This window comes from Bombina bombina, chromosome 3 (genome assembly GCF_027579735.1).
Source record: "Bombina bombina isolate aBomBom1 chromosome 3, aBomBom1.pri, whole genome shotgun sequence".
Lineage (NCBI taxonomy): Eukaryota > Metazoa > Chordata > Amphibia > Anura > Bombinatoridae > Bombina > Bombina bombina.
Genome location: NC_069501.1, coordinates 161,465,760 through 161,489,124, shown reverse-complemented (window position 1 = coordinate 161,489,124; position 23,365 = coordinate 161,465,760). Strand labels below are relative to the sequence as shown.

At 35.3% G+C, this 23,365-nt stretch overlaps 1 protein-coding gene across 1 annotated transcript in view; it reads left to right on the top strand.

The window, feature by feature from the left end:
* Window positions 1–23,365, top strand: part of ROBO1 (roundabout guidance receptor 1) — a 551,348-nt gene that overhangs the window by 345,200 nt on the left and 182,783 nt on the right. Inside the window, exon 3 of the mRNA XM_053706024.1 lies at window positions 12,450–12,607. Coding sequence (XP_053561999.1) covers window positions 12,450–12,607 — 158 coding nt within the window. The remainder of the gene's footprint in view (window positions 1–12,449; window positions 12,608–23,365) is intronic.

The window sequence follows — 23,365 nt, the reverse complement described above, 5'->3', positions numbered from 1 at the left end:
CGACGCCAGTCTGGTGGGCTGGGGCGCGGTCTGGGAACCCCTGAAAGCTCAGGGTCTATGGTCTCGGGAAGAATCTCTTCTCCCGATAAACATTCTGGAACTGAGAGCGATATTCAATGCTCTCAAAGCTTGGCCTCATCTAGCAAAGGCCAAATTCATAAGGTTTCAATCAGACAACATGACGACTGTTGCATATATCAACCATCAGGGGGGAACAAGGAGTTCCCTGGCGATGGAGGAAGTGACCAAGATAATTCAATGGGCGGAGGATCACTCCTGTCACTTGTCTGCAATCCACATCCCAGGAGTGGAAAATTGGGAAGCGGATTTTCTGAGTCGTCAGACATTCCATCTGGGGGAGTGGGAACTCCATCCGGAAATCTTTGCCCAAATAACTCAATTATGGGGCATTCCAGACATGGATCTGATGGCCTCTCGTCAGAACTTCAAGGTTCCTTGTTACGGGTCCAGATCCAGGGATCCCAAGGCGACTCTAGTAGATGCACTAGTAGCACCTTGGACCTTCAACCTAGCTTATGTATTCCCACCGTTTCCTCTCATTCCCAGGCTGGTAGCCAGGATCAATCAGGAGAGGGCTTCGGTGATCTTGATAGCTCCTGCGTGGCCACGCAGGACTTGGTATGCAGACCTGGTGAATATGTCATCGGCTCCACCATGGAAGCTACCTTTGAGACAGGACCTTCTTGTTCAAGGTCCATTCGAACATCCGAATCTGGTTTCCCTCCAACTGACTGCTTGGAGATTGAATGCTTGATTTTATCAAAGCGTGGGTTTTCAGATTCTGTAATAGATACTCTGATTCAGGCTAGAAAGCCTGTAACTAGAAAAATTTACCATAAAATATGGAAAAAATATATCTGTTGGTGTGAATCTAAAGGATTCCCATGGAACAAGATAAAAATTCCTAAGATTCTATCCTTTCTACAAGAAGGTTTGGAGAAAGGATTATCTGCAAGTTCTCTGAAGGGACAGATCTCTGCTTTATCTGTTTTACTTCACAAAAGGCTGGCAGCTGTGCCAGACGTTCAAGCGTTTGTTCAGGCTCTGGTTAGAATCAAGCCTGTTTACAGACCTTTGACTCCTCCCTGGAGTCTTAATCTAGTTCTTTCAGTTCTTCAAGGGGTTCCGTTTGAACCCTTACATTCCGTAGATATTAAGTTATTATCTTGGAAAGTTTTGTTTTTGGTTGTAATTTCTTCTGCTAGAAGAGTTTCTGAGTTATCTGCTCTGCAGTGTTCTCCGCCCTATCTGGTGTTCCATGCAGATAAGGTGGTTTTGCGTACTAAGCCTGGTTTTCTTCCGAAAGTTGTTTCCAACAAAAATATTAACCAGGAGATAGTTGTACCTTCTTTGTGTCCGAATCCAGTTTCAAAGAAGGAACGTTTGTTACACAATTTGGACGTAGTCCGTGCTCTAAAATTCTATTTAGAGGCCACTAAAGATTTCAGACAAACATCTTCTTTGTTTGTTGTTTATTCTGGTAAAAGGAGAGGTCAAAAAGCAACTTCTACCTCTCTTTCTTTTTGGCTTAAAAGCATTATCCGATTGGCTTATGAGACTGCCGGACGGCAGCCTCCTGAAAGAATCACAGCTCATTCCACTAGGGCTGTGGCTTCCACATGGGCCTTCAAGAACGAGGCTTCTGTTGACCAGATATGTAAGGCAGCGACTTGGTCTTCACTGCACACTTTTGCCAAATTTTACAAATTTGATACTTTTGCTTCTTCGGAGGCTATTTTTGGGAGAAAGGTTTTGCAAGCCGTGGTGCCTTCCATTTAGGTGACCTGATTTGCTCCCTCCCTTCATCCGTGTCCTAAAGCTTTGGTATTGGTTCCCACAAGTAAGGATGACGCCGTGGACCGGACACACCTATGTTGGAGAAAACAGAATTTATGCTTACCTTATAATTTACTTTCCCCACGGGTGTGTCCGGTCCACGGCCCGCCCTGGTTTTCTTAATCAGGTCTGTTGAATTATTTTTTCTAACTACAGTCACCACGGTATCATATGGTTTCTCCTATGCATATTTCCTCCTGTACGTCGGTCGAATGACTGGGGTAGGCGGAGCCTAGGAGGGATCATGTGACCAGCTTTGCTGGGCTCTTTGCCATTTCCTGTTGGGGAAGAGAATATCCCACAAGTAAGGATGACGCCGTGGACCGGACACACCGTTGGAGAAAGTAATTTATCAGGTAAGCATAAATTCTGTTATGATTAAATTAGAAAGTTGTCTAAAATTGCATGCTCTATCTGAATCGTGAAATAAACAATTTGGAGTCATTATCCCTTTAAAGGGACATTAAACACTTCTTGCTTTTGTAAAAAATGTTACTTGTCTCACATTCCCTGGGAGGACAAAAAAAAGCTAATTCTGTGGCCTGAAAATTTTGAAAATAATGCAGCAATGTAAAAACCTAGGTTACAGATTTTGCTTGTCGGCCTCTATAGGGAGTGTGGGATAAAAACACAAATTCTACACACATGCAAGAAGTGTTTAATGTCCCTTTAATAGTAAAATCAGGCAATAGTGTATGGATTAACTGAAGGAAATGAAATAACATATTTTATGGCAGTTTTAACTTCCAGCAAAAAAAAAAAAAAACAACAAATCCAAAACTTAAAGGGACATAAAAGCATAATAACAGCTGCAAATGAGCTATTTCCTTTGTTAAAGGGACAGTCTACACTAAAATTGTTATTGTTTAAAAATATAGATAATGCCTTTACTACCCATTCCTCAGCTTTGCACAACCAACATTGATATATTAATATACTTTATAACATTTAAACCTCTAAATTGTATTTGCTTTTCACAACAGGAGACTGCTAGTTCATGTGAGCCATATAGACAGAATTGTATTCATGCCCGAGGAGTTATTTAAGATTTAGCACAACACAGTACTAAATGCAAGTCAATAGATAATAAATAAATAGTCATGTGATCAGGGGACTGTCAGAAGATGCTTAGATACAAGGTAATCACAGAGGTAAAAAGTGTATTAATATAACCGTGTTGTTTATGCAAAACTGGGGAATGGGTAATAAAGGGATTTTCTATCTTTTAAAACAATAACAATTCTATTGTAGACTGTCAATATAATTTTCATTGTTTATTGGCAGCACTTATCGGTATGGTGAAAAATGTCACTATACTTCTAGGGTCATTATAGTAAAAAAATAAAATGTGCTAATTCATTACAGAATATGATGTTAATACTAGCGTCTCTGCACCTATACAGGGAGTGTAGAATTATTAGGCAAGTTGTATTTTTGAGGATTCATTTTATTATTGAACAACAACCATGTTCTCAATGAACCCAAAAAAACTCATTAATATCAAAGCTGAATAGTTTTGGAAGTAGTTTTTAGTTTGTTTTTAGTTATAGCTATTTTAGGGGGATATCTGTGTGTGCAGGTGACTATTACTGTGCATAATTATTAGGCAACTTAACAAAAAACAAATATATACCCATTTCAATTATTTATTTTTACCAGTGAAACCAATATAACATCTCAACATTCACAAATATACATTTCTGACATTCAAAAACAAAACAAAAACAAATCAGTGACCAATATAGCCACCTTTCTTTGCAAGGACACTCAAAAGCCTGCCATCCATGGATTCTGTCAGTGTTTTGATCTGTTCACCATCAACATTGCGTGCAGCAGCAACCACAGCCTCCCAAACACTGTTCAGAGAGGTGTACTGTTTTCCCTCCTTGTAAATCTCACATTTGATGATGGACCACAGGTTCTCAATGGGGTTCAGATCAGGTGAACAAGGAGGCCATGTCATAAGATTTTCTTCTTTTATACCCTTTCTTGCCAGCCACGCTGTGGAGTACTTGGACGCGTGTGATGGAGCATTGTCCTGCATGAAAATCATGTTTTTCTTGAAGGATGCAGACTTCTTCCTGTACCACTGCTTGAAGAAAGTGTCTTCCAGAAACTGGCAGTAGGACTGGGAGTTGAGCTTGACTCCATCCTCAACCCGAAAAGGCCCCACAAGCTCATCTTTGATGATACCAGCCCAAACCAGTACTCCACCTCCACCTTGCTGGCATCTGAGTCGGACTGGAGCTCTCTGCCCTTTACCAATCCAGCCACGGGCCCATCCATCTGGCCCATCAAGACTCACTCTCATTTCATCAGTCCATAAAACCTTAGAAAAATCAGTCTTGAGATATTTCTTGGTCCAGTCTTGACGTTTCAGCTTGTGTGTCTTGTTCAGTGGTGGTCATCTTTCAGCCTTTCTTACCTTGGCCATGTCTCTGAGTATTGCACACCTTGTGCTTTTGGGCACTCCAGTGATGTTGCAGCTCTGAAATATGGCCAAACTGGTGGCAAGTGGCATCTTGGCAGCTGCACGCTTGACTTTTCTCAGTTCATGGGCAGTTATTTTGCGCCTTGGTTTTTCCACACGCTTCTTGCGACCCTGTTGACTATTTTGAATGAAACGCTTGATTGTTCGATGATCACGCTTCAGAAGCTTTGCAATTTTAAGAGTGCTGCATCCCTCTGCAAGATATCTCACTATTTTTTACTTTTCTGAGCCTGTCAAGTCCTTCTTTTGACCCATTTTGCCAAAGGAAAGGAAGTTGCCTAATAATTATGCACACCTGATATAGGGTGTTGATGTCATTAGACCACACCCCTTCTCATTACAGAGATGCACATCACCTAATATGCTTAATTGGTAGTAGGCTTTCAAGCCTATACAGCTTGGAGTAAGACAACATGCATAAAGAGGATGATGTGGTCAAAATACTAATTTGCCTAATAATTCTGCACTCCCTGTATGGGTTAAACCCTTGTTAGTCCTAAGCAGAAACTTCCACTGAGCCAATAAGCAGCAATAGTCACATGACCCTGCTGTGTAACTAGCGCTGATGATTGGAATAGGATCAGTTTCTGCTCGGGCACTGCTGGTCCCGAACAGAAAGAAACGCTGTTCCAATGTATTTATAAGACTAGTGATCCTGCATCTAAATGCATTTAACCCCTTTGCAGGGGTTAAACACATAGAGGTGTAGGGGCAGGGCCGCTAGTCTTTAAATGACATACTCTAACAAATTAGAGCATGTTATTTTTTGACTATAGTGGCCATTTAACATGTGCCAGTCTTGTCTGGCTGATCACAATCCACATTCTTAAAACTTAAAGGGATACTAAACCCACATTTTTTCAGATTGGTGGCTACATTTAGCAAACTAATAAGCAAGCATAACCCAGGTTCTCAACCAAAATGGTTTGGCTCCTAAGCTTTACATTCCTGCTTTTTAAATAAAGATAGTAAGAAAATTAAAAAAAAATTACAATAGGACTTGCTTAAAATTGCATGTTCTATCTGAATCATTAAAGAAACAATTTGGGTTTAGTATCCCTTTAATACATTTTAGGGGGCATTTTTCATGTATCAAATTCACAACTAAAATGACTTGATAAACCCCAGACAATACTATAATTATCAAGGACCCCAAAAAGTTATAGAACCTAACATTTTTATTTCACATACGCAAAATACGCTGACAATCCCTCACCATATTGGATGATGTTAGGAAACATGTTATGCCACCAAATACAAATGCCCCATGCCCAATCAATTAAAGTAAAACAATAATGATAAACATTTTTACACTAAAAAAAATATATTATTTTATATATATATATATATATATATATATATATATATATATATATAATCTGTTTAAGAAATTATGTGTCAATGTGTATAGGTTACCTCTATAAAGCTTTTTATAGTCTACATCATTTATATAACAATTTTAATTTGCCTGAGCAGCACTGGGATTGGAGTTTGAATGCATTAATATATATATAAAAGTAACATATTAACCAGTCCCATTACCTTTCATACAAGTGGCCTTTTATTTTATATCTAGACAGGTCATTAATGGAAAAGGACACGTGTGAACAAATAATTACAGTGACAAATGCTTGAGATGAATAAAGTATTTATTTACAGGATGTAATTATAATCTCTGTACAAGAGACATATGTAAAAGATTCTTTTTTGTGTGAGCCAATTACTGTCAGTAGAGAGTGTTCCATTATTAAGTCCACTTGGTTAAAACTAATTGTAAATCAAGTATAATTGTTTTTTTTTTTCAGTTTCACAATTAAATGCTTGAATATGTGTTAGAAAATGCATAAATCTTGAAATAATAGTGGGCTAGATTAGATTCATTTACAACAATTTTTTAGCCTTCCTAGTTTCACCACTTGAAAATGTATGAAGCAGTAGATCTGTGCACTTATTCTTGGACAATTGCTCATTTTTTTGCTATTTTTTCTTTCATCAGAAATACAATAAACATGTGGTTCCTTTAAAGGACGCCTAAATACAGTAGAAAGGAATAATTTGAAAATTGAAAACTAAAATACAGAAAAAAGGATTGAAAAATATTGTCTGGCAAATTTCAAAGTTAATATAATTTTCCATCCCACTGTATCATGTGACAGCCATCATCCAATCACAAAAGCATATACGCATATACTGTGCACATCCTTAGACGTAGCTGGCACCTGAGAGAATGTACATATTAAAAGATTGTGCACGTTTTAATAATAAAAGTATTTTAAAACTTTTTTTTTTTAAATTGCGTGCTTTATCTGAATCATAAAACTTTAATGGCCCTTTAACCAGTCAACAAAAGAACACAATGTGTGTTGATTAGTTCATGTGCAAATAGGTTAAACACATAAATCAAGTCATACCCAGGACAGAGCTGCTGGTCTTGAGCATGAAGCAGCCATTTGACACCCTCACCCATTAGTAGTTGTGTTCAGCTTTGGAGCTGTAACTCTTTTGGATTACTAGTGGGATTTTACTTATGTGTTTAACCCTTTTGTGGGGGAGTTCCAGGGTGAGTAGTGCACAAATTAGAGCATGTCATTTTTTTACTACAAATGTCCTTTTAATTATATATAACAGTATATAGAAAAAATTGCATTTAATTAATAAAAAAAAAAGCTAACACACTTCATTCCAATACCCTTAAGTTATAATTGTCTGTGTAGTAAAATCTAGGTTTTATTGATAACCTTTTATATATCCTTGTTTTCCACCTTAGCATTCAGCTGTATCAGACCATATTTTATTCTCTCTGATTGTTTATATCTCCAGCTTTCACATGTTTGGCTTGTTAAAAAAAAATCTATTTTTTGTTGTTCACAAAAAGAGCCCTCACTGGTATCCTCATAGTCCTTTGGTTATAGAAAAGTTTATGAATGGAGATCCTGTTTAACATCACCTGCCATTGGGTGTAAAAGACAGGTGATATTAAACAGCTGTGGAGATTGGACTACCTCATTCTTTATCTGTCATGCATAAACAATGAAGTGATTGCTAAAGAGCTTTGAAAAAGTTGTATGACCTAATATTGATGAAACTGCCCTCATGGGTAGATGTTGCTTAGAGATATGAGGGGCAAACATATTTATAATGTTCCAAAAATGTGCAGTATCTAAGGCATTTTCTTTGACCAGATGAGCTACTGCTGGTACGTGATCTATTTTTTAATGGATTTAAAACACTGGCTTTAATTCATAAGTATATCATTGATAAGTCTTGAAGCCATAGTCTCATGGAAAAACATTTAAAGGGACATTGTAGTCAACATTTTTTTTCTTTCATCTAAAAGAAGAAATGTTTCTGCCCTTAAAGGGCCACTAAACCTAGAAAATAATCTTATATAATTCTGCACATAGTGCAGAATTGTATAACATTATATTAGTGCTTGCTTTATAAAACATAATATTGGCTGTGAATTTTTATTAAAAAAGAGGGGTTTTCAGTCCCGCCCTCTGTGCTCTACTGAGCGGGTCTGGTTTTCCCTCAGAGCGCATCTGGGCAGCTGTCTAGTCACAGCCCAGCCCGACACAACAGAAACTATAGAATGGAGCAATGGAAACTAGGCCATATTTAGCAAGAGATATTAGTGCTATAATAAAATATTCTCACAGATTAGATTATTTTATTTTTCTATTAGAGTTAGATATTATTATAAAAGAATAACAATGCCGTCAGTTTCAATATTGCATTACAATGAAGTATTTAAATGTATTTCAGTGTTAATTTCACATTATTTCACTTTTGCAGCATGTTAATTTGCAAGACTCTTATTTAAATGTATGTAGTGCAAATTAGTGTGAATTATTCTTTTTGGGGGAAAAAAACAGTTGACACTAGAAATTCTTTACTTCTTTCTCTACATTTTCTTTATTTTGCTGCTTCTGTATAAATAGTAAAGTTACAGGTAAATTAAATAGACTATATATATATATATATATATATATATATATATATATATATATATATATATATATATATATATACCAAAGTATATATAAATAGCCACAAACTGACTCTTGGCATTTTCATGAAAAAAAAATACACTTTAAAAATGTTAGTGTTTTATTCCAAACTGGAGGAAGAAAATAACTATCTATCTAGATTTAGAATCAAAACTTACTTAATGACAGTCTGTTGTCTTACAATAGAAAATGCCAATTTGCCTTGGAGACACAGTCTTAACCAGAAACAAATGTATTCAATTATCTGTGCAGACTTAGCTCCTGCCAGGAAGTACACAGATTTTTTGATTCATATTATTAAACTGATTTGACATGCAGCATGCAAACGCATTTATAATGTTATCCTGTAATGGAGAATACTACTGATGGAAATGACAAATTGTTACTGTGCTTGTACAGCAATGAGAAGCAATAGCAAGTGGGTCATTTTTTAACAAAAATATTTTTAATTTCCTTTTCACATTTTTTTTTCTCTGTTGATAAATATGAGAGACCATCTGTATTATTTTGCATAATTATATAGAAAAATCACAGAATAATAGTGACATGCTAATATATCTATAGCAGGTCTAGCTCTGCTTCAGTTCAAAAATAGTAAAAGTATAAGTAGGTAGAGTAGAATTACATAATCAATAAATGCATAATGAAAAGACAGTACGATAGCAATTACTCTGAATTTAAAATGACCTGTAGAGTTTATTCTGGGAAATTTAAAAAATTCCTTCAATTTCCCTGCCCACAGTATCATGTGACAGCCATCAACTAGTCACAGACTCATATATTATCTCATCTCCTGCTCAGTAGGTAGGACATGGCACCTCAGAAATTGTGTATATAAAAAGACGTTGCACAAATTGATGATGGAAGTAAATTGCATGTTCTATCTGAATCATGAGAGTTTAATTTTGAATTTAACGTTCCTTTTAAGTATCGCTATATACTCCTTCTACTCTGCCCCACAAAACCAACACCCTCCTTTTTCCACAGCCTTTATCCAGATCCCCAACCAAATGAATGGAAATAAAAACTTTGGCTGTGTTTGAATTTAATGGTTGAAAGTAACTTGTTACCCTTTTGAAAACCTTTTGAGTTTTAAGGGTAAGAAAATGTAATTTGATTTCTAATCATTACTATGCAAAAGAACTTGACAGGTCACATGTTTGAGAAGGTTCCTTTATCTTGCATGAGTTTCAAAATATTTTGTTTTTATCATGCATAGGCATAGCTTCTGATTGGTGGGTATGTTGATGAATAAGAATTCTGTAAAAAAAAAAAAATCCCCATAATGTGTTTCCAATTATGCTATTTAAAATACCAAAATACAGGTACAAATCCCAAAATCCAAACTTATTCTGAAATCAAAACTTTTTAATTAAAGGGACCATCAACTCCAAAATTGTTATTTTATTCTTTTTACCTCAGTGATTACCTGGTATCTAAGCCTCTTTTGACAGCCCCCTCATCACATGGCTATTTATTTATTATCTATTGACTTGCATTTCAGCCAATTAGTGCAGTGTCAGCCACAACTCTTTGGGAGAGAGCACAATGTTATCTATTTGGCACACATGAACCAGCAGTCTCTTGTGAAAAGCTAATAAAAATATGTGATAAGAGGCTGTCTGTAGAGACTTCGAAACAGGCAGAAATTTAGAGGTTTAAATGTTATAAAACATATTAATGTAACAATGTTGGTTGTGCAAAGCTGGGGAATGGGTAGTAAAGGCATTATCTGTCTTTTTAAACAATAAAAATGTTGGTGTTGACTGTCCCTTTAATATTTCTTTTAAAAATACCAAAAATACAATTTTCCCCAACTGTACATCACAATCTTTTCTGCCTGTGTCTTTGTGTTTTTTGTGTGTTCTAAAATGCAAATAATAGTCTATATTTATTTAAAAACAACATATCACATTTCTGATTACAATACCTGTACTGTATTATATTTCTGAGTGTACTATGTATACAAAAGTATTAAAGTTACAAAAAAACTTCCTTTAAGTAGCACGTATAAGCTTCAATAATGGAAATAAAGAGAATGGAGTAGAATTAATAAAAGAATTATATAAGAACGTTGTTTCAAATCTGTCTGAATCATGAAAAAAAATGTAATTTAATGTCTATTTAACTCACACAGGTGATTATTCAACTTTGACAGTAGATCAAAAATAGGATTAAAATGAATGTGCAAATCTTTTGAATACAAGATGGCGGCTGATCAACCCTTGGAATTAAATAGGCTGCCTATCAGTGTCCAATATAACCACTAATACAAATACAATTTAATTAAAATAAAATAACTTTTGGAAAAGGAAAAAATAATACACTTTCTTTAAATAATGCTAGAAAGATGTTACCATTTGTCAAGAGGTTAATTTTAAGCATTATTCACCACGGAGAAGCAACAAGTCTTCAATTTGCTTTCTATGCCAGTTGGTTATTCTAATGCTTTCGCTTTTTGAATATGTTCCCAGCTTGAATGTTAATGACAAGCACAGTGTTTTATTTAGCTCTAACAGATAGTCTCCAAGTTCACAGTCTCTTCATTAAACTTGTTGTTTAAGCCCCCAAACTCCTGTTATGGTTGTTAATAAATGAATGGCTTGCTGAAAATTGTCAGCAATTTAGAAGAATGAAAGATGAAGCAGAAGAGAATATATTTGGCACTAGCAATTGGCTTTTACAGTTGCTTAATAATACATCAAAGTGTACATACATAGAATAATTTAATCAAAGCTCTAATTAAACAGTTCTTGTAAATTACATTTTGCGTAGAGTGCTTCAAGGTGATTCCATACACAAATTAGCTAAACAAATTAAAAAAAAAAAAAGTTTGGTTTTAATTTGACCTGAATTGTACTGCCTGGTATTTAATATGCTGACAAAAATAATTGTAGCTAAACAGTTGCAAAATAACAGATATCTCCAGCCTAATTGACATTAAGAGAGTCTAAATGGATTCATTTATGCATAAGCTTGTGAAAGCCCATAAATTCAGTTGTACAGATAGATCTGTTATACTCCAGCTAACATGTGAAGGGTTTTGCTGTTAAAATACTGTAGTGGACATATAAGTGTATGTTACCAGTCCAGAGAATAATGAAAATACCATAATGATTTTTCAGTATTGCTGCATTATTACTTGTTCGTCAACCCTTTGAAAATCAGGGCATTGAAGCCATGTTTGGTTACCACAATGTCAACTCTATAAGCCTAACTATTTGACTAAGGAACAGTAAGAAAACCCCTACCCTGAGTAGGTGGAACACTCACTGTCTCTCCACCGAACATGGTGACACTGCGGGTTATGGCTAAACTTAATACCTTTATTTTCATGATCCATCCATGTAAAGTAGATGAAACTGCCCAGCATCTCTGTATGGAAGAACTGTGTATCTGTGCAAGTTTACGGTCTGGTAGGATTAGTTTAAGACAAAACATATGTGCCATTGTGCTTACTGGACCTTGAATAAGACAATGGGATTTGTTTGTTAACCTGAGGTTGTGTTGCCTACAAGAGCTGAGTCATTAAAGGGATAGGAAACCCAAAAACAAATTTTTGTGATTCAGACAGAGAATACCATTTAAAAAAAAAAACTTTCCAATTTACTTCTATTATCAAATTAGCTTTGTTCCCATATCATTCTGTGTTGAAGAGATACCTAGGTAGGCATCTGGAGCACTACATGGCAGGAAATAGTGCTGCCATATAGTGCTCCAGAAATGGGCCAGCTCCTAACCATATGTCCCTAATACCCAGATACCAAAAGAATGAAGAAAAATTTAATTAGAAAGTTATTTAAAATTGCATTCTCTATCTAAATCATGAAAGAGAAATGTGGGTTTCATATCCCTTTAAATGAGCCTTTGAGATGGTGGAACTGTAGAACCAAAAAAAAAAAAACCATGTTTTAAATAACCAAATAAATAAAAGTTTTTCTTATTTCATTACTCTACAAAATTGCGTGTTCACCTGTGTCACATGTTTAAAGAGTTTTTAAAGAGATTAATATTGATGTTTTTTTTATGAGTAATAACTAAAGGAAAAATAACTTACATATTGTCTTAATACATTTTTTTTTCCCATTTAGTATTGAGAGATGACTTCAGACAAAACCCCTCAGATGTAATGGTGGCAGTGGGGGAACCTGCGGTAATGGAATGCCAGCCTCCTAGAGGTCACCCAGAGCCCACAATATCCTGGAAAAAAGATGGAACCCCTATAGATGACAAGGATGAACGAATAACTGTAAGTCTTTTTTTTTTTTTAGAGCTACTTTTCACCATTATTCAAGCAAACTATTTTTTTTCTTACCTCAGTATCTTTTGAGAAAGAAATACTACAGCAGGTCTCAACAGATTTTATATAATTGTCTGCCACCTTTTAGTTTGCGGATTGAAATCATCCCGATCCGATTGGGATGATTGACAGCCCCTGCCCTGGCCAGTGAGCAGGGAGCGCCATTGCACAAGCATTTCACAATACGCTGTCCGCATTTAGCGATGTCAAGCAGCTAATCATGTCCGCTCGACAGTTCATAAATCTACCCATAAGAGCAAGGTTAAAAATTTGGGAACAAGATTTTTATTTTTTTTACTATGTGGCTGGGAATATGCCATTTTGGTTATTATTGATAATAAATGTGAGCTGCATAAAACTGCCAATTTTTAAAGTGTATTTATTTGTCTTTTATATTCCTTTAAATTACACAATTTCTTAAAGGGACATAAAACCCCCGAAAAATATTTCATGATTCAGATTGTGTAAAATAAAAAATATAAAAAGTTAAAATGTACTTCTGTTATGAAATTTACATTGTTCTCTTGATATCCTTTTTTGAAAAACAGGTAGAAATGTGTATAAAAATGCATGAGACTCGAGCAATCTATGGCAGCAATTTTATAACTATGTTATACATTGTAGCCGTAGGTAGCATCTGTGTTTCCTGTCATGTGCTGCTTCATAAATGTGTACACTTCCTATCTATCTATCTATCTATCTATCTATCTATCTATCTATCATCTATCTATCTATCTATCTATCTATCTACCTATCTGTCTATCTATCTATCTATCTATCTATCTACCTACCTATCTATCTATCTACCTTTCTATGTATCTGCCTTTCTTTCTGTCACTTTAACTCATCTATGTTTTTACACTTGAAAAACTACCCTAGAAACAAAAATATGTAATTGTACCAAGCTGATTGTTGTTGTTGTGTAATTTTGATTATGCCAAATCAGTGAATCAAGTTGCTGATCCATATGCCAGTGAAACTGTAGTCTCAGAAGCTTTTACTGTTTGTACCATCTGTCTGGGAATTTGCAATAATATTACTATTTTGCTGATAAAGGATAAGCAAAGACATGATTTGTACTTTCTTTATCATCATTTAATTAAAAAATGAAGGCTGTGAGTAATTGACACTTGAAAAATAGAGTTCAAACTGGGATGTTCAATTGGAATTTAATCTCTGTAAAACCAGTTTCAGCCTCTATCCCCTGAGCTGTATTTGGCACACCAGTTATTTATATTTTACTGAAATCCTAGTACTAAAAAATACTACATTATCGAGAGATTATTGTGCCCTTGACTAAATTATGGAAATCTACAACATATAATACTAATAGTTTGTTATACTTTAATTTTGGTTTATTTATATTAACCATTACTTTAAATCATCAACATAATTAACAAACACTGCAGATCTGACAGTGAATTAATGGATTATTTATTTATTGTAGTGATAGGCATAGAGCAATAGGTATAGAAAGCCCTGATTCTGGTTTTTATATATATATAGAAAGATCCGGATGACAGGATGGAAGGGAGGAGCATTTGACTCCACTGGGAAGCAATGGGGACAAAGTCAGGACAAGAGGTTGGGTTAGAAGGGGGGCTTTTAAGCCTTAGACAGGAAGTCAGGTGGCCTTTTGCAAGCAGGACAGCACGGCAAGTGAAGCTCCCTCCCTCCCTAGAAGGAGAGTGGTTTGGAAGTGCTTGGAAGTCGCAGCCAAGGCGGGGTGCTTGTGTTAACCTCTAGAGGCTTACGCCTGGGAGGAATTGTGGTACCCCCCAGGTTGGTTAAGGGGGAGGAGTTATTGAGGATGGACCGCCCTCCCCCCACGGGATGTGGGGGGCGGAGACGGTAAAGTGGATATGGGCAAGCACCATGGTTTGTTTGAATTGAAGTGTTATGTTGGTTAATATTGTATTTAATAAATTTCATACCCAAGTTGGAGTTGTGTATTTATTGATAGGGTTAAGAAGGACTTGACAATGTGGGGTTAATATATATATATATGTGTGTGTGTGTGTTTAGTTCAATATTATAATGTTTTGCTGTCTAGAAACAGACTTCTAGGATGTTCCATCGCAGTTCAAAAGTTTTTTTTATGAACAAATCAATATATAAAAAGCACAAATAAAGATCATATTAGAGGAGCATTACCAGAAATTACCAGAGCAATGCTCTTCCAGCATGATCAGTTAAAGGGACATAATACTCATATGCTAAATCACTTGAAACTGATGCAGTATAGCTGTAAAAAGCTGACAGGAAAATATCACCTGAGCATCTCTATGTAAAAAAGGAAGATATTTACCTCACAATTTCCTCAGCTCAGCAGAGTAAGTTCTGTGTAAAAAGTTATATTTCAGCTACTGTCCAGCTGCTGGTAAAAAAAAAATGAAGAAATGAACAGCAGCCAATTAGCATCAACAGTGCTGGGGTCATTAACTCTTTTACTGTGATCTCATGAGACTTCACTTAACTCTCATGAGATTTCATAGTAAACTTCCTTAAACTGAATAGGGAAATACCATGAGTGTGCATGAGGCTCACTCCCTTATCATGGCCCTTTAAAAGGATTTTGTTAAGATTTTTAATATGGATTTTATATTGATTGTTCAAATGTTTACTATTACTGTTTCCACATTATCTTTCTATACATATTACAGTTTAGGACACTTTATTATGTCCAGATAAATTATTATCAAACTATTATTGTTGTTATTGTTATTATTATTTTTAATGTGCCAATAGATTCTGCAGCTATATACAGGTGGTGCAATAAAGAAGACAACACAGGGAAGTCATACTGGTGCTAAAGGATTACAGGCCCCTGCTACCTAGAGATCTCACAATCAAAGTAAATTGAAATGTCTTTAACAAGATGTAAACCCAGAACTTTGCTAATAGAGTGCTGCACCCAATATTTCTAAAGAATATTTTGTTCCAGCTTGATATTATTCTTTTTGTCAGCTTAAACCTAGATCACAAATGCTCATAAAAAATTCTATATTACAACCATAAATTCTATTAACTTATCATATATGGATACTGATATAGATATAGGGACATGCTGTTTAATTAACCTTGGAAGGATTTATAAGCAAATATTCTTACATATAGAAAATTATAAGTTATCTTGACCTTGAATGACTGATCATTTGAGACTGGTTACAATGCATAAACATCTGAAGAATTTGTAATTCACTTTTTAAAATATATCAGCTACTAAAACCAATTGACTTTACACTGAAACATTGCCAATGGAACATTCAAATAATTAAGCAATATAAACATATGGTACTTATTGCGCAATGAGAACTATTGCTGTCATTTCCATATAAATATTAAGTTTTTGACAGGTCTTTATCTTAACTATAAAATAGATATTTCCTACAAAATTAAAAGATAAAATCAAAAGTACTTTTCAAGACACCTCAATAAATATGCCTATCTTACCAGCTGTTTAATGTGGCTTGGTTCCTCTCCTATAATGAGTCTGAAAATGTTTTTTTTTTTTCTTCTCTCACCTGCTAGAACAAAGACGCAACACAGATCAAAGACAAATATGCTATGCACAACACCTGTACTTCTTGAAGAATATGAATGCAGACTTGTTGTGCTAGTAAATTTTATGTTTAACTCATTTAACTCCTTCAAACTAACAAATGCACTACTGACTGAAATGACAAAATCTCACATAACACATGGTACACAATTTTTAAAGGGACATGATGCAATAAGAAACTGTTGTAGTAAGCTAGCATTTTCTTAATACACTGTTGCCTGCATATAATAATGTTTTAAACCCCTGAACAAGTGTTAAACATAGAGATAAAGTCAGCTGCAGATGGCAGTACATTGCAGATCCTAAGCTGAACTTAAACCAATTACCCATGGTTGTTGATTTGTGAAATGAACTTCCATTAGAGGTTGTAAGGACAAACACTGTTGGGGACTTCAGGAATGCCTGGGATAAGCATACGAGTATCCTACAAACTATGGGGAGTGCAAAATTGTGCTTATGCGAGCACGATATTTGCACTCCACTCGTAATACCAGCGCACACAATTGTGCACTGGTATTATAAGTGAGGTGCAATGTGATCGTGACCTTGCGTTCGCATTGCATGGAAGCTTTGCGCGTATGAGAGTGCTCTTCCATAGGCTCCAATTTGAGTCTTGTTCTCATGCTGATAGTCACGGCAGAGAACCTAGCTCAGCGAAGTGGGTAAGTTGCGCAGCAATGGACAGCAAAGTTTAGATATATACAGTTGTATGCAAAAGTTTAGGCACCCCTGACAATTTCCATGATTTTCATTTATAAATAATTGGGTGTTTGGATCAGCAATTTCATTTTGATCAATCAAATAACTGAAGGACACAGTAATAATAGTAGTGAAATGAGGCTTATTAGATTAACAGAAAATGTGCAATATGCATCAAAACGAAATTAGACAGGTGCATAAATGTGGGCACCCTTGTCATTTTGTTGATTTGAATACCTGTAACTACCTAGCACTGATTAATTGGAACACAGAATTGGTTTTGTGAGTCCATTAAGCCTTGAACTTCATAGACAGGTGCATATAATCATGAGAAAATGTATTTAAGGTGGCCAATTGCAAGTTGTTGTTCTCTTTGATTCTCTTCTGAAGAGTGGCAACATGGGGGCCTCAAAACAACTCTCAAATTACCTGAAAACAAAGATTGTTCAACATTATGGTTTAGGAGAAGGCTACAAAAAGGTATTGCAGAGATGTAAGCTGTCAGTGTCCACTGTGAGGAACATAGTGAGGAAATGAAAGACCACAGGCACAGTTCTTGTTAAGGTCAGAAGTGGCAGGCCAAGTAAAATATCGGAAAGGCAAAGGAAGGTGAGAACGGTCAAAAACAGCCCACAGACCACCTCCAAAGACCTACAACATAATTTTGCTGCAGATGGTGTCACTGTGCATCATTCAACAATTGAGCGCACTTTGCACAAGGGGAAGCTGTATGGGAGAGTGATGCGGAAGCCTTTTCTGCACACATGCCACAAACAGAGTCACTTGAGGTATGCAAACGCACATTTGGACAAGCCAGCTTAATTTTGGAAGAAGGTGCTGTGGACTGATGAAACAAAGATTTAGTTATTTGGTCATAACAAGGGGCGTTATGCATGGCGGCAAAAGAACACAGCGTTCCAAGACAAACACTTGCTACCCACAGTAAAATTTGGTGGATGTTCCATCATGCTGTGTGGCTAGTGCCGGTACTGGGAATCTTGTTAAAGTTAAGGGTCTCATGGATTCCACTCAATATCAGCAGATACTTGAGAATAATGTTGAGGAATCAGTCACAAAGTTGAAGTTATGCTGGTGATGGATATTTCAACAAGACAACGACCCAAAACACTGCTCAAAATGTACTCTGGCATTTATGCAGAGGAACAAGTACAATGTTCTGGAATGGCCATCCCATTCCTCAGACCTGAATATCATTGAAAATCTGTGGGGTGATTTGAAGCGGGCTGTCCATGCTCGGCAACCATCAAACCTAACTGAACTGGAGATGTTTTGCAAGGAGGAATGGTCCAAAATACCTTCATCCAGAATCCAGACACTCATTACAGGCTATAGGAGGCGTCTAGATGCTGTTATTTCTGCTAAAGGAGGCTCTACTAAATATTGATGCAATATTTCTGTTGGGGTGCCCAAATTTATGCACCTGTCTAATTTCATTTTGATGCATATTGCACATTTTCTGTTAATCCAATAAACTTCATTTCACTACTGAAATATTACTGTGTCCTTCAGTTATTTGATAGATCAAAATGAAATTGCTGATCTAAACACCCAATTATTTATAAATGAAAATCATGGAAATTGTCAGGGGTGCCTAAACTTTTGCATACGATTGTATGTATATATATATATTTTGAGTAATTAAACAGTCCCAATAGACCACAATTTAAAGGCACTTTTCAGTGCTGTTTTTTTTTTTTTTCTAACACCCCACCTCCACAAACTTTTAACCCTTAAAACTGCTTTGTGCAGTTATAGTAAAAAAAATATATAGATAATAAATGTTTTTTTATTTTATCAAGGAACCTTGCACTATATTTTGGGGGCAATCAGGGGACATTTTTTTCAATTAAATAGAGGTTTGACCTCTGGTTAATTTTTTGATTGCTAATTGCTACCGCAAGCTTGCGGTAGCATTAACCAGCTACTTGTAATGTCTGGTTATTTATGTGTGCGCATAAACAGGCAAATTTCCCCATTTATGGGTGCACAATAAATTAGCCCTAAATAAGCTTACACTTTATAGTTATAATTTTGGGGTGTGACTGGTGTTGAAGATCCCATGCAGGTTTTATAATATAAGCACTATAGTGGCACTGGGTAGCTCTTTATAATTCTGTATAATGTAAGAACGCTTCAATATTTGCCAAATTCATGTTAGACCTTGACTTTTGTATGTGCCCCATTATAAATGAAAGCTTTATTTACTTCACTAAAATGTAAAATACGATGTAACCTCCTCAGGTCAAATAATGACCCAGAAACTTCATCAGCAAAGCATGAGGAAATGTATCCAATATGCAGTACTATGAACCTCTGGGATATTCTTGTTGGTTCCCTTTAAAAAACTTGTTTCAGGTACTTCATGAAATCTCTAGCATATTCTTTTTATCGTATCCTGAAATGTTTATCCATTGGTAATGACTCCGGCAGCACTTTGCATCTCACTGCTTTTGAATTAAATTGCAATTGTACAAAGTAAAATCAGCTTTTGAAGACTTTTGACAGATTTCTGTTAATTCTCCTATGGACCATTCATTACTTTCACACTTTGATATGTGGCTGGCTTATCTCTAGGACAAAGGCAATTTGCATGTGAATGATGACTTTCATTTTAGACAAAACCAAGGGAGAGCAGAGATATTTCAGTAAAAAAAAAAGATAATATTTGAATCTTTTTCTTTCAACCTACATTTATATAAAACATATTGTATTGTTAATCTCTCAGTCAACTCTGATTTTAATTCATTATAATATGATATGAGCTGTTTTATTTAGATTTTTTTTAACCTTTGCGTGTAGGGACACAACATGTGTCAATAAATCATTAAAAGGGACAGTCTACAATAGCATTTTTATTGTTTTAAAAGATAGATAATCCCTTTATTACCATTCCCCATTTTTGCATAACCAACATATTTCTATTAATAGACTTTTTACCTCTGTGTTTACAGAGCATCTATTGATTTGCATTAAGTACTGTGTTGTGCTGAATCTGAAATAGCTCCTTGGGCGTGAACACAGTGTTATCTGTATGGCCCGCATGAACTAGCAGTCTCTTGTTGTGAAAAGCTAATAAAAAGCATGCTATAAGAGGCTGTTTATAGTGGCTTAGAAGCAGACAGAAATTTAGAGGTTTAAATGTTATCAAGTATATTAATATATCAGTGTTGGTTGTGCAAAGCTGGGGAATGGGTAGTAAAGGCATTATCTATCTTTTTAAACAATAACAATTTTAGTGTAGGCTGTCCCTTTAATGTAAGGGACGTGCCTAATTAAAAGGTAAATAAGTCATATAAAGAATGTGTAATAGTAGTCTACAATAATCTATAATGAAAATAAATTAAATTGTTTTACAATTACTGTTTATTTAAAGGGACAGTCTACACCAGCATTTTGATTGTTTAAAAATATAGATAATCCCTTTATTACCCATTCCCCAGTTTTGCATAACCAACACAGTTATAATAATATATGTTTTACCTCTGTGATTACCTTGTATCAAAGCCTCTGGAGACTGCCTTCTTATCTAAGTGCTTTTGACAGACATGCAAGTTAGCCAATCAGTGCAGACTACTAAATAATTCCACAGGAGTGAGCACAATGGTATCTATATGACACACATGAACTAGTACTGTCTAACTGTAAACAAACTTTCAAATGCTCTGAGCTAAGAGGCGGTTTTCAACAGTTTAGAAATCAGTTTGAGCTTACCTAGGTTTAGATTTTCAAAAATACCACCAAGGGAACAAAGCAAATTTATTGATAAAAGTCAATTGAAAAGTTGTTTAAAATTGCATGCCCTATCTGAATCATGAAAGTTTAATTTTGACTTGACTGTCCCTTTTAAGCAACTGTGAGATTGTTACTCTGGTAGTTCATTTATAACTGTTCTTAAAAGAACACAAAAGTGAAAATTAAACTTTTATGATTCTGATAGAGCACAACATTGTAAACAACGTTCCAATTCACTTTCATTATCAAAATGTGCACAATATTTTTACATTCACACTTTCTGAGGCACCAGCTTCTTACTGAGCGTGTGCAAGAATTCACAGAATTTACGTATATGTATTGTGTTATTGGCTGATGGCTGTCACATGATGCAATGGAAAGCAAAATTAAATTCATTTTGAAATTTGTCAAAACACTTTTTACTACTTATGTGAAATTCAAACTAAGTTATTTTACATTGTCTATTTATTATGCATTTATTGATTTATTTATTATGCTATTCTACTGTGTTTAGCAGTCCTCAGAAAAGGGAGATATGTTGAATACACAGGGAAATCTCGGAAACAACTGGAATTGCCTCCTTTTCTGGAAAAAATATACCAGCTGTGCTCATTAGCATACATTTGCATAAATAACTATACAACATAAATCAGGAGCTAAAGCTGCTAGGACTGATTTTAAATGATCTTTTATTTATAATTTGATTTAATTAGAAGAAGTTTGACCATAATAACATCTTTTTATATATATTTAATCTTTATTTTCAACTTTAAAAATAATGGTCATGTCACTAAAATACTGACTGGGCAGCATTACTTTATGAGCATTACAACTTTGCACTTATTTTTTCCATATTTAAACAACTCATATAAGTTAAAAAATATGTCAGCATATTATTGTCACAATTCTCTTTGTTTTGAATACATCATTATATGTAAAATTTCATATGCACAAAAAAAAGGAATAACTAGGAACACAAAAATCAAAATTAAAGGGAAAGTTCTCTCCTAGTTTTGAAAGCTTCAAGCGCTCCCTAAAGACTTTACTGTTCAGGGATGCATACAACCTATGCTAACCTTTCTTTATACCAGTTCCTCTCCTCCATTGCTATCCCCTGAACCCCCTTAGCATGTAAGCCTAAGAGTCCAGCTGTTTGTAGATCACCTTCTTAAGAGCTGACTACAACAGTGCAACTCTTGGCAGGGCCCTTTACCCATTCGATATCTATAATTGTTTTGTTGTACCCCCCCCACCTTTGTTTATAGCGCTGCAGAATCTGTTGGCACTCTACAAATAACCGATAATAATAATAATAATAATAATAATAAAAAAAAGTTTACCCAAAAATGTTCTCCCCTTTAATTTGTCCAAAGGAACCATTTTACCTGCCACAGTGTATTAAATTGTTTGCTATCTGTTGGCGCTCTACATATAACCGATAATAATAATAATAGTAGTTCCTTTACCCTTATTTCATCATTTGAAATAGCTGATTTAGCCTGTGGTATCCCTGCCTATACTGAAAGTTTCTGGTCTTAAGTCCAGGCTATTGTAAACACAGCCAGTCGAAGAAATTACACTCCTGGTGGGGTGTAGAAGAGATAACTAATGAAATGATAATTTTCCATTGTTCACTCTAAATATTGGGCTTTGATTTACAAACCAATTATAAGATAAGGAAGCAAGTGTGTACACAAAGTAATAACATAATGAGATCTCATTTTACCTGCAAGCTAAACCCATTGTAATAGGCTGTAGTTTCAAAGCACAAAATCAGCAATTTGATATACACAAATAAACCTAAAAATGCAATTTCTCATACATTCTATACTCTGGCAGCTGGTATAACAAATAATTGGAAATGCATTAAGGGAAAAGCAATTTTACAGTATACTCCAGTTTAGATATCCTCAAAATGTGGATTGACGACAGGTTTGAAAATCAGTAAGATAGGGCATACTGTGTTAAGAGAATTTTTAATTTGCTTCCATTATCAAATTGTGCACAGCCTTTTTATATGCACAATTATGAGGCATTAGCTCCTGTTAAGCAAGTGCAAAAAATCACATTGTATAGATATATGAGTTTGTGAATGGCTGATGGCTGTCATATGACACAAGGGGCTGGCAAATTAAAGAACATTTTGAAATTTGTTTAAAAAAAAAAAGCTTGCTTGTTTAAAAATAAAAAAGTGCTATTGCATTGTCTTTACGATGCATTTTTCGATTATGCAATTCTACTGTATTTAATGGTCCTGTATTTAATAATAGTTAAAGGGCATGATACCCAAATGTTGAAACACTTGAAATTGATGCAGCATAGCTGTAAAAAGCTGGCTAGAAAATATCACCTGAGCATCTCTATGTAAAAAAGAAAGATATTTTACCTCAAATGTACTTCAGTAGCTACATCCCATTGTAAAGGACTTCTAAGCAGCAAATCAGTATGTCTGTCCCGGGACAGCTAAGGGAGTGAGCTTCGTGAACACTCATCTTATTTCCCTATTCAGTTTAAGGAAGTTTACTATGAAATCTCATGAGAGTTAAGTCAAATCTCATGAGATCACAGTAAAAGAGTTCATGACCTAAGCACTGTTGATGCTGATTGGCTGCTGTTCATTTTTTTATTTATATTTTTACCTGCAGCTGGGCAGCAGCTGAGTATAACTTTTTACACAGAACTTACTCTGCTGA